At 37.6% G+C, this 17,149-nt stretch overlaps 1 protein-coding gene across 1 annotated transcript; it reads right to left on the reverse strand.

Annotated features, from left to right (window-relative positions):
• Window positions 1-7,600: 7,600 nt before the first annotated feature.
• On the reverse strand, window positions 7,601-15,832 carry LOC139739528 (uncharacterized). Its single transcript, XM_071650126.1, has 3 exons — window positions 15,019-15,832; window positions 9,092-9,248; window positions 7,601-7,658 (listed from the first exon to the last, which is right to left on the reverse strand). Exons 1-3 carry the CDS (start codon window positions 15,830-15,832, stop codon window positions 7,601-7,603), a joined length of 1,029 nt encoding a protein of 342 aa, XP_071506227.1.
• Window positions 15,833-17,149: the final 1,317 nt, after the last annotated feature.

The following is a 17,149-nucleotide window of genomic DNA, read 5'->3' on the forward strand; positions in this document are numbered from 1 at the left end:
ATCACTGACTGTGTTTCAGTACTTTTGTCAATAAAGTGAATACGGAAAGAGCGTGTATATGAATTTCAAAACTTCGAACTGAAATGGTTCGATGTTCTCAGTTGCGTTTAATTTCAGTCCTCCCAGGCTTTTGACAGTGTGAACATTAACTCGGAAAGATGTTGACATACGATGGCGAGTGAATTATGCACATATGCAACATACAAGTTGAATAGCTTTACATGATTTTCTGTATTGTTTGCAGTGAAATATTAGCGTACAGTATCTACACGCGTCTTCAGACCTTGATGTTAGCGCATACATTGTATTTCTAAATGTTGGATAAAGTAGGGTGACATGCAGTTAGTCTGAAAACTTTTTAAGTAGTACTTAATAAGCAGTAGACTAAAGCACTTTTTGTGAATGCTGATGTACTCTTGACTCAATACAACAGTGACCTTGGAGAAATTATTGAAGGAGATATGAGTGCATAGTATGATAGTACATGTAGATACATGTTTAATTAGAAAGAAAACAGTGTTCTGTTTTTAATTATGTGTAGAACTTTTTTTTTGAAAGGAAATGCACACATACATATTGATCACATATCAAGAAATTTTTGGTATCATCAAGTTTTACTATGTAATTAGTATCATGTTAGTTTAGTGTGTTTTGTGAATCAATAGGCAATATTAGTTTCTTATCATGACTGAACATTTTGTCATCAGAATTGACTTTGTGCATGCATGTATACTGTGTGTCCTCTTTTCTGCCCAGTAATCCACATGGAACACATGCTTCCAGACATTACCTGAATGATACTTCCATTTGAGTGTTGGCCAAGGCCGTTAAATTTCATTTGACAGGATATTCTCTGTGTTAGTTTGTATAATTTGAATCTATGAACGCTTTCCTGCTTTTGTAGTGCAATATAGAAATGACATTCTATGTGTTCCAATTAGAAGCTTTTTGAGCCAAATTTGTGTCTTTAAAATGTGTGCATCATGAGTTATTTAATTTGCTATATTTCTTGTTCTACTTTAATAGTGTACAGCCAATAGGTATACTTGATGTATTAGATATGTACAGCAATTGTAGCAGTTCCAAAGCAATAACTATTCATATTCACTGAAATAGGTTGGGATGCTTATTGCTAGATCATTCTAAGCCAGAGTATAGTTTGTAAACAAAGGCCTTCTTCTTTTTTTCTTTTTTTCTTTTTTTGTTGTTGAAAGAAATTGGCCAACATATTTTCAGAATGGTTGATATGCAGACAGAGCCCAATGTGTTACCCATCATCACAAGAGCCTTACGAAATTGATATCCTTTAAGGTAAAACATAGCTCTCAGAAAGGCTCAAAATTCCACCTCCCACCATCTGGAATTTGCTTTCAATAATATATCGAAAGGGTCTGCCAAGCAACTTGCTTGGCTGATGCCCTTTGCCAGAATAATGGGTTGTTTGGGGAATATTTTGCAATCAAAAGTGCAAAATAATTTGGATTGGAGCACTTGACTTTTATCCCTGAAGCATCCTCCAGGTTCAGTAGTGGGTATGTGGAATGTTACATGAGGATTGATCATGCCCTAGCAGTAGTCTTTTTCAACAAGCTACATGCGATTCACTCTTGCATGGAAGATCAATGGATACTGTTACAAAACACGGCAACCGCGATCGGATAATTTTTTACAGATTACAATACTGTCGGCATACCTTTTTTTTTTTTGCAAATGTCACATATTTGTCGTTGCCCAACTGAGATTGTCTTATTGCAGCATCATTTTACACTTTTCTTATTATTTCTTTTTGCATTGCATATCAAAAATACAAATGGATAAGAATGTGATAAGAAATGTGAAGTGCTGCTGTTTCTCCTGACTTTTTCAAACTATACTCTGGTTGCATATATACTTATTTTGATGTCATGATATTATTCTAACTTATTTTCAAGCAAGTTTAGAAGGCAAAATGTTGATATTGTGTAACTGTTGTGTGAAATGGGCTTTGCATTTTATGAATAGTTTTAAAAAAAAGACCTTTATATAAGATGTACTCAAGCCTCAGACTTGGAGTATACAGATTATGTGAAGAGTCTATATTTTTTAAGTGTACAGTGCATTTGTTTTTCTTCACGATTGTACAGCAAATATTGTTTATAATGATGAGGTGTGTGAGCTATGCATTTCACTCGTTGTTTTTTTGGTTTTTTTCTACATGCTTTTACGGAGTGACATACCTGGTACTAATTTGGAAAGTATTGAGATGATTTACAGTGTTTCCAAACATACTTGCCAGGTTTTTGAGGCAGTTATGTTAAAAGTTCATTTCAATTTGAATTGAATGTACATACATTTGTATATGTGCCAACTTGTGTCAAGAGAACATTTGATGTTGTACAAATTGCAGTTGCCATAGCAACCAAAATGCCTATATACCACATCTATTCAGGCCATTTAAAGCACTCCAGGAGCAGTTTTAAAGCACTGTAAACTCTATGAACAGACAAAATGGTACTTTTGCCTCTCTCGAGGAGCATTCCTGATTATACGGTCACCATCGTTTAGAGCGCTCCGCAAGTAGTACATGTATGTGGTGCATTCTGTGCATACAGTTTATGATAATGTTGGAATTTCCATTGTTCTCTTAGGTTACTATGACAGTTTCGCCTCCCTACTTCATGCATGGTTTCGACGGGCTGTGACTCTCTGTATGAACAAACTCAAGGGTTGATACAGTGAGTCATGTTTCAGGAGCACTCCTGTGGCCAATGTGTACAAAGGTTTAACAGTCTAGTGCAAATAGTTATCCCATGGTAACCACAGTTAAAGATTGTGGACTGAAATAGTTGTAGAGTGCAAATAGAGCTCTAGCTCTTATCTGTTTATTCATTGTAAAGCATAGTTTTGCTTGGAAATCATATTTATTAGCTAAAAATGATGTACAAGTATAATGTGTATAATGACACAAGTCAGGGGGTCAGTAGTCAAAGTTCATTCACATGATCAAAGATTGAAGCTTGGCTAGCCAGCTCTAATAGTTATTGAAGGATACTTACAGCAGAAAGGGATCAAATGCACCCAACAATAAGTTTGTTTATTTGTTTCATTTGTATTAAAATGCATGAGCACATATTGTAATTTTAATATTTTTGGTTGCGTTGTACTGAATGATCTTCCACGGCATTGATACGTGTACAAGTGTACACTCAACTCTTGATGAAACTTTTACAAACATTTTAACACTCCACTCCCAAGCCATTAGTCTTTTTCATGAAATCTGTCAGTCACCAGTGGCAGGTGAAAGTTCTGTAAAACTTTGCTGGTTCTGCCATAGAGGGCACCCTGTGTGAATTGAGGTTGGTCTATTCAGGAGATTGGATCATGATGTGTTGTAGCTTCATAGATTGAAATGCACAGGCAAGATGATATAAATGACATGCATATCCTTACAATGGGGAAGACTGGTAAAAATTCGTCACATCAGAAGTCATCATTAAGTAGCTATATACCGTAGACTGGATTAATGTGTTCAAATTATAATTTTATGCATAAACGTCATGGATAATTTAGTGGTACATGCATCATGTAATTAGCTATTCAATTTGTGTTCAGTATGCACGCATTACTAATTAGTGGTTCCTATGTTGGGCAAGCCTCAAGAGAAATTTTCTAGTTGTCAGGAACAACCAGCGTCTCAAGGGTGCCTATGTAATGTGAATATTTTCTTGAAATAGTCTACTTATGTTTGATGAAGCTTTTATTCTGTGTCAAAATAAAAATGTGGTTTTTGTGCACAATATCCATGAAATGGTTGAAATTTAATGCCCTCTGCTCTTTCATGGGAGAACACTTTTTTTTTTCTGACCGTGAAGTAGAAATAGTGCACATTAAATGGAATTTCATTATTGTAAATGACAATTATTATTTGTAGATACATGTACATTGTACTTCTTGCTGTATCCCAGGATGCATACATGTACCAAGAAAGCAAGCAAAGAATTGGCTGTATGTCTAAGTACTGTGTTTTGAAAATTGAATAAGTTTGTGGACATTATCATGATTTATTAATTTTTGGGGGTCATTTACCACAAGTCAGCCGTTTGAAAATGTCATATTTATCTATGCTTGCCATGTATCGCTCATCACTCATGCATTCAGTTCTCATGATCTATTTGTATGAATTGGATAATAAAGAATTGTTTCCAATCAATTGAGTCTATAAAGTTGGTGCGTAATGTTTTTCTTTTTTTTAAAATCAGTAACATTGATACCAGTGAAGGAAAATATTTAATGACACAAAAATGTGAATGTGTAAACCTTTAATTTATTGTTTTTACAAATACATTTACATGCACATCTGTACATGATTATAGGCATATTTACAAATACATGTACATGTACGTTAGGCACAATACCAGATTGCTACAAATATTAGTACAGCTGTAGTCTTAAATTTTCTCAGTCTTTACAACTTAAAAAAAAAAAAACATGTCTCATTTATAGTACTGAGATTCCAGTATTTGAGCTGACATCTTATCAGTGTGTTAAGCAGATAAGTTTAATTTTTAAGTGGTGCCGGAGGCATTATGTTTTCGGGTTGTCCGTCCGTCCATACGTCCGTCCGCTTTCGTTTACACGATAACTTGAGTAATATTTGCTGGAATTTTACCAAACTTGGTCCAAGTATGAAGTATGATGGGGCAATTAGTTGATTAGATTTTGGGTGAAATCGGCTAAAGGTCAAAGGTCAAGGTCAAATCATGAAATTGTATCCGTTTACGCGATAACTCAAGACTGGATGGAGCAAATTTCACCAAACTTTGTTGGAGGATGATGTATGATGGGACAATTACTTGATTAGTTTTTCAGTGAAATCGGACAGAGGTCAAAGGTCAAAGATCAAGGTCAAATCCTAAAATTTATCTGTTTACGTGATAACCCAAAACTGGATGAAGCAGCTTTCACCAAACTTGGTCCAAGGATGATGCATGATGGGACAATTAGTTGAGTAGATTTTAGTGACATTGGCAAGAGGTCAAAGGTCAAAAGGTCAAGGTCAAATTCTACAAATGTTGCAATTTCCCCCATATCTATGCAATGCCCAAAGGTATTTTCTTGAAACTTGGTGTGGACATGTACTACTGCATAAAGATTCTCCAGAGAGAGTTTCCTGTCATAAGGTCAAAGGTCAAAAGGTCAAAGGTTAGGTGAAAATGTTGCAATAATAATAATAATAATAGCTGGTTTTTATATAGCGCATTTCACACACTTCAGGGTTTCAATGCGCTTTTCAATATCACTTTTCTCGCAAATGGTTCATTGTATTTTCATGGAACTTGGTACATACGCATGTACTGTCTGGCAGGGATTCTCTAGGGAATTTAGGGGTCATGGGTCAATAGTCAGGGGTCAAAGGTCAAGGTCAACTCCTCAAATTTTACTATTTCCCTCATATACTAGTATATGCAATGCTTGCATTATTCGTTTAAAAACTTAGTACATGCATTACCTAATGGAGATTCTCCAGGAAATTTCTAGCCTGAAGGTCAAAGGTCAAAGGTTAAGGGTCAAAGGCCAGGTTTCAATGCCCCCCCCCCCCAAAAAAAAAAAAAATATTTTGTACCGTTATCACACTCTTTCTTCATATACCTTTGAAATTACTCAATGCATAAACTTCCCCAAAATTCCCCAAATATATATACCTGCACTCTTAGAAAATTATGGCAAACCCAGTTCAAGACATTTCTGACAAACCTGTCATTTCAATATTTTGCCAGTTATGTGAAAAAGTCGCCATAGCGACATTTCTAGTTTTCCCATTTTTTCTTTAAAGAAATTCACATTCTCATTCATTATGTTTACCATTTCCAGGTTAAATATGCAGCGATACAATGCATCTCAGTGAAAAGCTTAAAGTTTTATGTTTTTAAATACTCTTGGAATCATTGAAGACTGCAAACTCAATCAGTAGAGCAGTAGAATCGTGGCCACAACGTACAGTTGTGCTCACATCACATGGAGTTATGGCAACATCACTATCATTGGAGTTGTGACCAAATGCATGGAGTTGTGACGACATAATTTGAAATTGTGATCGCGCAACATTCCATCCATAAATCCTGTGATATTTAGTCAAATGTGTGGCTCATAACCATAAATGATACCTTGCTATATAGTGCACTCCCGTTATAAGGAACAAGGTTATAACAAAATTCCGATTACAAGGAAGTAAAAATTAAGGCCGCCACATCATCCACTCTATGTATTTTTATTGTTTATTTGTTCAGTTATAACGAAATTTCGATACTACGAAAGAAAACTGCTGGTCCTGAGGACTTCGTTATAATGAAAGTCCACTATACTGCATCAAAGCTCACAAATCTGCAAGTGTACATCGGTCTGGCCAAGAAATATGAAGTTCATAATTGTGTTGATGCATTGAAAGCTTGATAACTTAACTTCCTCCTGCGCAGTTTCCATAAGAATGACAAAAAATTTATATCTTCCTATTTACTGCACATGTCACTATGAAATTTTGAATTGTCTTTTTTTCCCCCAAGTATTATCAAATAATAATACATGTAGAAATTGCATTCGGTGGGGGGGGGGGGGGGGAGGGAGTATGTTAATGAGCATAATTATGTTGACAAAGCCATCATTTCAAATTCAATCTTCAATTTGATATAAATTAAGGTTAAAACACACACACACACACACACACACATGACGTGGTGGTTCAGATTATGACGCACGTCCATATTTACAAGGGCACATACAAATACTTCAGACTGTATTTCCTCTTATATACAATGTAACTTGATCCGATGGCAAACCCAAAACTTCAAAGCGTCCAGGTTTTTAACTATTTTTGAATGTATGAGAAACACAAATATCGATTATTATCATGACAGATCTACAAACGCACATTAAGCTGCGAGATTATTTCAGTAGAATGCACAGATTATTATAAACAATTTGATACAAACGAATTAACTTGTCCAGTCTTCCATTCACACCTTCAGGATCGCCGAGATGAAAAGACATCGTAAAAACTACCGAGTACATTTACATGTATAATGTTTTGTACAAAAGTCTTTTGAGATGAGGCACCCGTGAGAGTCGCAGAACGGCATCAACACTAAATCATTCTGTATTGTGCTGTTACATTCTTTCGTCACAAATCTGTGACCTTGCTTTAACATAACTTACTTTTAGCACACAAGGACTGAAGGTTATGCTAAACACACTTATAAGTACAATGGTGTACTTACATCTCTATGGTACTGTAAAAGAACCCACTATCCTTGCCTTCATACTGTACGTAATACACGTACATATGAAGAGTTTGGTCGCAAAAAGAATTAACTCCATTCTTCTTAATTTGAGATATTTGCGACTAAACATGTTAAAAGACAAAGAAAATTACCATGGGATATTCTTTAATCATAACTTCAAAAATACTCCTTGTGTAACAAATGAGGTATCACTGGAAAGATTTCATTATACACTTACGGTAATATTTAAATGTGGCGCTTTACCCGTTTTACGATAAAACCCTTTATATGCTTATTTTCTTGGTCTTTTGAATGATAAAAAGCACCATAAATGTTTAGTCTGCCATTCACTCCGTTTTCTTCTCATCTTTAGCTTGCCTGTCCAGCGTAAACATCACTACGTATCTGTAGAATGAAATAAGACAATTAAACAGATTTTTTTTTTTTTCGTTTCAGGAGTAGTGGAATGTATTCTCGAAGCAGTCTTGTCTCCACCCCCTACATACACTCACTCATAAGCAATATATATATATATATATATATATATATATATATATATATATATATATATATATATAATGTGCATATTCAGTTCATCCTACTAGAAAAACGTCCAGTTGGAAATCAAGTTTACAAGGAAAAATATCACAAAATGATCAATGTCACGGGACACACGTGCTTTTATAAATGATCTGGAGGGCTGGTAGTCATGCTGGTAGTAATAAGCGAAGGTGTGTATGAAATCAAAGAAAATAACTTAATCGACTATTAAGGTATTTGTTATGATTCAGGAAATGAAAATGCATATTGCATCCACGAAAACAATTATTTATTCCTTTAAAAAATAACCGTTTTGAGAAGAATATATTACAAACACAAGCCAACAAAATCGAGGATCCATCGCTGCAATATAAAAAAAGTTATCATCAACTGAATTTCATACATTATAGTTATTGGTTCTACAACTTCAAAGCAGTCGGGTAGGATATCTAATACTTAAGTGGAGCGATGAAAAAAGGGGAAAAATCTTATATCCTGCATGCCCATACATCTTCTAGCTAGGAATGGAGAAAGCCTATTAAAATTAGCACAATGTCGTTAGGATAGACCTAACTTGAAGCCATACATCGTTCTTGTTATTTTCACCTTTTCCCCTTTTATGACTTTAATGCAACACCTTGTGCAGATACACACTTGTAGTTGACATACAGATGACGCTGTTCATCCTGTTGGTCTCGTGACCCTGCTTCGCCTAGTGTCAGTCTCGTAACACTACACATCGCCTAGTGTCGGTCTCGTGAGCCTTCTTTGCGTAGTGTCGGTCTCGTGAGCCTCTTTTTGCGTATACTGTCGATCTCGTGAGCTTTGCTTGCCTATTGTCGGTCTCGTGAGCCTCTTTTGTTTAGTGTCGGTCTCGTGGGCTTTCTTTGCCTATAGTGCCGGTCTTATGAGCCTTCTCTGCGTAATGTCGGTCTCGTGAGCCCCCCCCCCCCCCGCCCCCCCTTTTTTTTTGTTGGGGGGGGGGGGGGGGCTGGTGTCCAACTTATGGGCTTTATTTGCCTAGTGTCGAACTCATGGGATGTATGACTCGTGAGCTGTGTAACTCGTGAGCTGTGTAACTCGTGGGTTATCTGACTCATGGACCTATTTTCAATGTCGGTCACGTCGGCCGTATCGGACTCGTAGGTGTCGGTCTCGTGGAATGTCGATATAAATGGTAAATAAACAGAGTTTTCCAAAGATGAGGTTGACAAAAAGCGGGTAAGCTTAATAATTTGGCACATGTTATAATAATGTGAATGTTGGAAGTGATCACACCAAAGGCATAATGGACCCACGTGAGTGCTGAGAAAATGCCCGCATAAGCGACGGCGATGACCAAGAACACCAGGCCTGGTCGGGTCTGCACGGACGCCGAGTAGATGTTGTTGAGGACGAAGCTGGTGATGGGTACGGCCAGCGTGTGCAGGAACGTTCCAAGCGACATGAACGCTCCTGTATGAAGAAATACAGGAAGAGATATGTAGAGGGAGAGAGAGGGAACGGGGGGGGGGGGTAAGTTTGAGAGAGTACGTATGTGTGCGTGTGTGTGTGTGTGTGTGTGTGTGTGTGTGTGTTTGCGAGCGCGGAAGTAATTTATGCACATTTTGTGTCTGGTTTATAAAGTTTATATTGCTTAGAAATTAGAGACGGTCATCAGAAATTTGATATTCCTGAAAAAAGTTTAAGAGCTATTGTAATGACGCCTGTAGAATTTCAACGCTTATTAATTGGAGATGTTAGAGAATTTCAATTGAAATCAATTTATGGAGCGGTTTATATACTAGGGAGCACTTACTAAATTTTGGTTTTGTCGCTGATAACTTAAGTTCTTTTTGTTGTCACATTTCAGAAACTTATTCGCATTTATTTTGGAATTGCGTTAAAACTGAAGAATTTTGGCAGGATATGATTGAGTATTTTGAGATAGCAGAATCAAGAAGTGTAAATCGGCAAGATATACAAGTCTCGTATAGGGTAAAATGATGCAAGACAGTTATTTTGAAAACCAAATTTATTATAAATCACAAAGCAAGGTTACAATTGAGGTTACCGTCGTTGGCAGAATTGAAGAATATATTAGGTTCATATTGTGAGGAAGAAAATAAAATCTCCATTAAAAGAAATAAATTGGGTTTACATAATTATTGAAATGGGAGTGTTTTGAACATCACAAATAATACCTTTCATTCCCCTCCGCAGGTGTTTTTGTGTCCCCTTTTTATCATAACAACGACGATACCTGATACCTCTTTCTGACAAGTAGGTTTTTAAGTAGATTTTATCTTTTTTTTTAAATCAAAACGGCAGTATCTAAGTGGTAAAATTGTATAAATGGGTATTCGGTGGGGAGGAAAGGGTGTTTATTATGTATGGGTGGAGTGGGGTTTCCACTTTTTTTTTGATTTTTTTTTTTTTGGGGGGGGGAGGGAGGTAGAGTAGAGTAGTATACACATTTTATGGTTAGGAAGGGTAGTGAGGTTATTAGGGGATGGGTTTTATTTAGATATAATTTACTTCCATTTTTTTTTTTCTTCGGTCATTGCTGTACTATTGCCATTTTGATTGTTCATTGAAACATGAAAACGTATTTAGTTTCAGTTATCTCTAAAAGAATTATTTCCTTATAATACCCACAGTAATACCACACAAAAAAATGATGTATTTTGTATTATTTGATTGGAAGTGAATAAATTTCATTTAAAAAAAAGACTTAAGAAGGAGAGAGACCAATGTCAGTTTCCTACTTACATTGTCGTCAGGAGGTAAAAAAAAATAAACAAAACGTATGCGCATAGTTCTAGTTCACTGCCTGAACTCTTTTTGGTGGGCCAGAGTGTATCGAAAAGCAATTGAATCGATAAAGAGTTTTAGGCAATATCCAATCATGCATTTGATTTGATTTGATTTATCTTCAAATTTCTCAAATTCATATTCCATCATCTATACTTATGTTCAAAATTAATTGGAAACACACACCTGCAATGATTTGATATTCAGATCACTATAATTGAATTACTGAGAAGAATAACGCATTTATTGAAGTGTCTCTTGAAATCGCTCTTAATTGGAAATGAAGTAAACGAAATGAAAAATAAAAAAGACGAAAAACGTCATCGGTCAAAATGTTACGTTATTAAACATAATAACTATTCTGATGAATCTAATGATATCATATACATTCCATCATTTTTATATATCTCTCTTATTTTCATTAAGCAGGATCCTTGTCTTCCAAGCATGGATTTCAGTTGATCCATTTCAATAAAGACAATGAGTCCACTGTGGACAAAAGTTACTAGTCCACGAAATACCTCACTATGAATTCCAAATGTGGCGAAATAGCTTCTTCGACGTAAACAGAATCACAAAGCCTACTACACGTCATATTCGAAATTAATAAAATTCTTGAGTCGAGTTGGTGTTAATGCAACTGATTGACAAATTGAGCTACATACGTCCGTGTAAATAAGCACCAAATCAATCGATGTTTTAGTAGTAGCCATGATTAAAAATCATGGGCATACAGTATATTCGGGCTCGATTCGAAACAACGACCTCCTGATCATCGGACAGGTGTCTTATCCACTAGACCACAGAGCATCCGCCGACACCCAGTGATGGTTGTATAATCCTTATACACGTTTGTACTAGTATAGCATGCAGTGGGTACTGTGTACTTTAATATTCAAATTACATTGTGTAATCAAATTCTTGCGTCGAATTGTTGGATTGACAAATTGCCATACATTCGTTGTTTATTTACGTCAATGCAATAGGGCAACTTGTCAACCAGTTGCAGTACGTCATCATTCCAAAACCATCTCATGTATATATACTGTGTGACACTATCATGATGACGTATGCAAGACGTGATCCGTTACAGACATAGTCACGTGAGATACAATGTCCCAACTTTCACAAACGTATGTAGTTTAAATCGAATCCATATGGTAGCAATTTAGTGCAAGCAGCTGTCCTGGCTGTTAATCATGCAGGTCCTTACGATAGTTCAAGTCCCCTGACAAGCTGACAGCAGCACCTGCATGTGCCCCTATATATAGGCAAGACACAATGCTTGTTGCTGGCTGTATATAGGCGTTTTTGTTTTTGTTTTTGTTTTTGTTTTTGTTTTTGTTTTTGTTTTTGTTTTTGTTTTTTTTTTTGGGGGGGGGGGGACTTAAGCTATCGGTCCCGAGGACTTTAACGGTCACGTAAAACAAAGCATAACTGAAATCAAAATACAAATTTGAATGGACTGAACAAGCACGAAAATGTGTGAATAGGCCTACAGTACTCATTATTGAATGTGTTGGCGTAGGCAATGTATATGTCGTTTTCACAGTCGAAATTTGCAACATTGGGGTAGATTTAAACCGTCTTTATTAAGTCCGGTCAATACCCATAAATTCTTACCTTTTTGTCGAGGACTGACGAGTTTTGATACTATTGAAGCGGACTGTGCGGGAGCGCAAAACATTACGAAGATGGTTGCTGACAGATTAGAAACAGTAGTCAAAAGAGAGCAACAACAAGAACAACATATATGTTATGTTGTCTACGAACAAATATCATATATTGAATTTTGTACATCACACATCATTATGATCACGACAAAATGAGAATCAGAGAAATATGTGAAACAGGCATAAAAAACTGATTTTTTTTTTTCGTTCTCAGCTTTAACCAGCTGTCATTGCAGAGAGTGTGATAAATTTTCTCTCCATGCGGCATGAACGCTGTCAGCATTTCGGGTGTCATGTACTAGTTGTGAGAAAAATGACTTGAGTAGTGTCCACTTCAAGTTACTAACTGTTCAACGATCAAAGACTAGATGGGGAGTGCACCCATGCAGTCATACGTTAAGGATTTACAAATCCCTACGCTATAATCAACCTTATAGTGAATATCCAAACAATGAAGTTACACCTGTTATAGCTAGATATTCTCCACTGTTGTAATGACAAATTTGTCACGTGGCACAATTATCCAATTCCTTTGCTGGCATCAACATACGAGTTGGTGGCGCTTACAAAGCTCTGTGGACTCTTGGTTTGAAAAAACACATATCTTTTTTTCTCCCCCTTTTTTTCAGCAATTTTTCTTTTAACATCATGCAGCTCATCCACGAAAAGACTGTGTCACACAGAGGACCCGAGTTTATTTTGTCGCCAGTGTTATTGCTGCTCGCTGACACTCACAATCTCCAAAGACGAAACAATTTTGTAACTGAAGTGGCAAAATATTATCCTGCCACACTCTGACGAAAAGAATTCAGTGACAAGAGTCTCATTTCTGAACAAAAAAGAAGAGCCGGATCAAATATCTCACTGATAGATTACTGTGATGCTTGGATTCAGATATTGTTTGTTTGGTTCACTTGAAACTTCGCATTTGGTTAGAACAATCAGTTCAATATAAATATACATTATAAATCAAATCAAGCTAAGTTGTCATTTTGCTATACTAGAGTGGCCACAATAGTCTGTAAAGACAATCGCAAAACTCACAAAACCAAAGTATGGCGGACGACGAAGCCAAGCCCGTGAAAATACTGATGGTACATCTTCCCATAAAGGCAATCTGGAGGAGGATGAAATCGTTGCGTATCGATCTCTCGCCTACGACCCGGAAGAAGAATGTCGTGCCCCAGGCTTGACCCACTATACCAAGGCTAGTCTTCAGCGCGGTGTACAGCGAGGACATTGTCGGGGTGAAAAGAAACGGGGCTTTTTTCGAGTAAAGCGTCAGCAGGCTCGCTTCGACTGGACAAAACAGGTCAAGACGATCGATGAGTCAGTTATCTAGTGATGCCTTACATCAAATTGGCATGTCACTAACGCAAAAAATATTCACAAAATAAAATCTCAAAAGAAAGCAAGCAGGGCGCTTAATCCATTTACGCAAAGAAACCGAAAGAAAAAAAAAGATGCTGAAAATGAGATTTTTACTAATAAAGATTGTTTTTTATATAGAGGTCTTTAGAACAATAATTATTATGTGAGCACAGATAATCATGGAACTATGCAACATTGCAATAGCTGTTATAAGATATGATATATAACACATAATAATGTTGAAATCATTACCGGTAGTTTGCAATAGAGTTGAGTAATAAATTCAAATGTTATGCATTCGTGTAAAGAAAGATTGTTCCTCTCAACCAGATACTTGACCAAGCAAGAACTAATGTGTACAAACGGGATTCCGTGTTTTAATCTATGAATATCTTACCTCTGATGACCTGGTAACAAGCTATTCCATGCATATGCAGTTCCTCATCGCTTTTCAAATACTCTGGTTTGAATAGGACCCTACAGTGGTTGTTGCGATCTTGTACATGTATTTCTGGTTACAGGAACAAGCCTTTGTGGGAGTCGACTGGAACAATATTTGTCTTACATTTGAACGTGGCTGTTAATAAAGATACAAAATTAAATCAATTCATCCGGACTTTATACTATTTTAATTCCGAGAACGGTTTCACGTCAAATCCTGGACACTTCGGCGCAGACGCACTAGCGACATTATTGTTCGGAGTCAGTCATCGAGGAATTCTGCGGATAACAGAACTGGGTACACCCGGTTAAATTGTCGAGAGAACTTTACTGTGAAACCAAGCAGCCGCTACATACTATAAGCGATTGTATCAACATCGAAGATCAGGTACATTGAGTAACGATTCGGCCGTCTTCCCACACCTGAAGACATTCAAACACAACTTCAAAGGCAAAGATGTGTGCATCTTAGACAAGCTAGGAGCCTTGATGATTTGAGAGGAAGGTGGGGGGGGGGGGGTCCGGGAAGCCTTCTACGTCAACTCCTAAAACCCCATCCTTCATAAGGCGGGAGACTGCGACACAACCTCTCCCGGGTGTACATCTCTGTTATCCGGAGAATTCCTCGACGACTGACTCCGACCAAACGTCGCTTGTGCGTCTGTTCCGATTGGCAACGACGTTTTCCCGTCAACAAATCAGATGAGCTAAAGAAGAGTCCAGGATCGGACGTGAAACTGTTCTTGGAAGTGAAGTAAGTCCATATGAACTGATTTCATTTTGTACGACCTTTAACTGGATGAATCGAAACTTAACCAATTGAACATGGCTGTTAGTATAAACTAAAGCCGGTCAATGTGATCGGAATTAGTACATCTTTTTGTTTTATGAAATTGGTTATTTGACGGAGAAATTGGTCACGAAAGATCCGAGATCTCTGATCTTACCAATCACAATGGCCATTCCAACCATCCTGATGAAGGTCAGCACGGCTAGTTGTAACTTGGCATTCCTCGATTTCTGCGAGGTGAAAACCCTAACGCCAGCCACGAGGTTCTCGCGTGCTGACGCCACCATACCAATCGGCTTATCCTTGATGCGGCCATCGTCGGCAGACGACTCCTCCGCGACTCGGGAGGGTTCCTCCAAATGGAAGACGACGAGGTTGACCACGCTGATCATCATGAGGAAGTCGATGAGGTACACGGCGGTAACGCCGAAGGTTTGGGTGAGGAATCCAGACAATGTATAGCCCGCAATCACGCCAAGCGATATGAAAGGCATGATCTTACCGAGTCGCTCGGTGCGATGCTCCTCGGGAGTGCTGTCGGTGACAAAGTTGGTCAAGGCCGTTGTGAACGTGCCGAACCCACCGCTGAGACCACCCACCAGGGAGCTCGTGAAGAGGAACACCATGGAGGCTTTCTGCAGTAAGGAGCCAAGTAGGCGGATGAACACGAGCAAGGTCAAGCCCACGACAGGAATGAGCATGATCGGCTTTCGCCCGACCTTGTCGCTCTGCGCGCCGAGAATGAGCGCCGACACGGCGCCAGGTATGTCGGCGAAGACGGAGTCCCAGATCATGATGCGCGACGCTTCGGACTGGACGGCATCCTCCGCGTCGGGGTGTTTGCTGAGGTCGGAGCAGACGTCGTCGGTATAGTCTAGCCGCTTGCAGGCCATGTTCAGAAAGAGATGTTGAGTGACGGGGGCCTGCATAACTAGCCCGGATGCGAAGACGAAGAGGATTACGCGGAGCATGTTTGATGGTTAACTGGCTTCTCCAAACAAATGATTTCAATTTTCGCCGTTACAATGTTGCCGAGACTATCAAAGGCAAAATGATACACAAGTAATGAACAATAACATACACACTCAATCACACACACATACACACACACTGCACACAGGCTCTGGGCTGCCCTTATATGATAAAGATATAATGGATTAACTTTCTGCTCGGCGAGTTCGCACCCAGTGCCCCCCACAATGACAGAACCTTGTGTGTGCGTATATAGCACATACACAGTATTGGTATCAAAGGTCACTTTGAAAAGCAGGATGTGATTGTATGAAATGAATCGAAACAAAAGGAAACCTAGACAGAATAGAAGTACTACTCGGTATTGAATAGTGTGCATAACAAAGGCACACACACACACACACACACACACACACACACACACACACACAGCCGTAGCAGACAAACCATTAATCTTCCGATATTTAAGACACATGGAACAAACTTTGAAAATTCACAAAGTTTAAACAGATCGTCCGACTTTCCGCAAACATTCACCGTGCCTATCACTAATCCTTCACCGACACTATTATGCTTGAAGAAGTGTTCCCTTTGAGTCGGTCAAGAGGGCAATTTATACGAATTACGCGATTTTTGTTTAGCCATATTCTTCTTAATTTTTATTCTAGTAATGCAGGTATGCCATCTTGGAAGTTCCAGCGTTTCCATGTTGCATTATATATATATATATATATATATATATATATATAATATATATATATATATATATATATATATATATATATATATATACATATTTACACACACACACACACACACACACACACACACATATATATATATATATATATAATTTTTATATACAAGCTCTACATCAGAATGTAAATACAGGGAAGCAAAGCATCGACTGTACAGTAGAAGTATGAGGGTATGTACTATGTTCGGAAAATCAAGTTAGATTGTGGACATCATAATTTCTTCGTGTTGTTTTCTCTAAGCCAGCCTGTTTAAAATAACGTAATAATTCATCTACGCTTGCTATGTATCACTCATCACTCAAGCATTCAATTCTCATGATCTATTTGTATCAATTGAATAAAGAATTTATTTCCGATAATCGAGTTTATAATTTCAGTGCGCTGTGTTTTTCTCTTCTTTAAGGCATTGATACCAGTGAAGGAAAATTGTTCATAACACAAAAATGTAAATTAGTATAATTCTTTGATTTATTGTTTGTAAATATATATAATATATCAAAATATAAATGATTATTCATCGGCAAATATGCAAATACATGTACATTATGCATGCACGAT

This window comes from Diadema antillarum, unplaced genomic scaffold (genome assembly GCF_040938485.1).
Source record: "Diadema antillarum isolate AM-2024a unplaced genomic scaffold, OU_Dant_1.0 seq00000803_RagTag, whole genome shotgun sequence".
Classification (NCBI taxonomy): domain Eukaryota; kingdom Metazoa; phylum Echinodermata; class Echinoidea; order Diadematoida; family Diadematidae; genus Diadema; species Diadema antillarum.

Bases quoted from the DNA above. Each gene is read 5' to 3' on its own strand.
- LOC139739528 (XM_071650126.1), bottom strand. From the start codon at position 15,832: ATGCTCCGCGTAATCCTCTTCGTCTTCGCATCCGGGCTAGTTATGCAG. The intron at 9,249-15,018 runs GTAAGATCAGAG...TTCTTCATACAG, and splicing joins TGGAATGGCCATTGTGATTG to GAGCGTTCATGTCGCTTGGA. The intron at 7,659-9,091 runs GTGGGTCCATTA...TTCATTCTACAG, and splicing joins GGCATTTTCTCAGCACTCAC to ATACGTAGTGATGTTTACGC.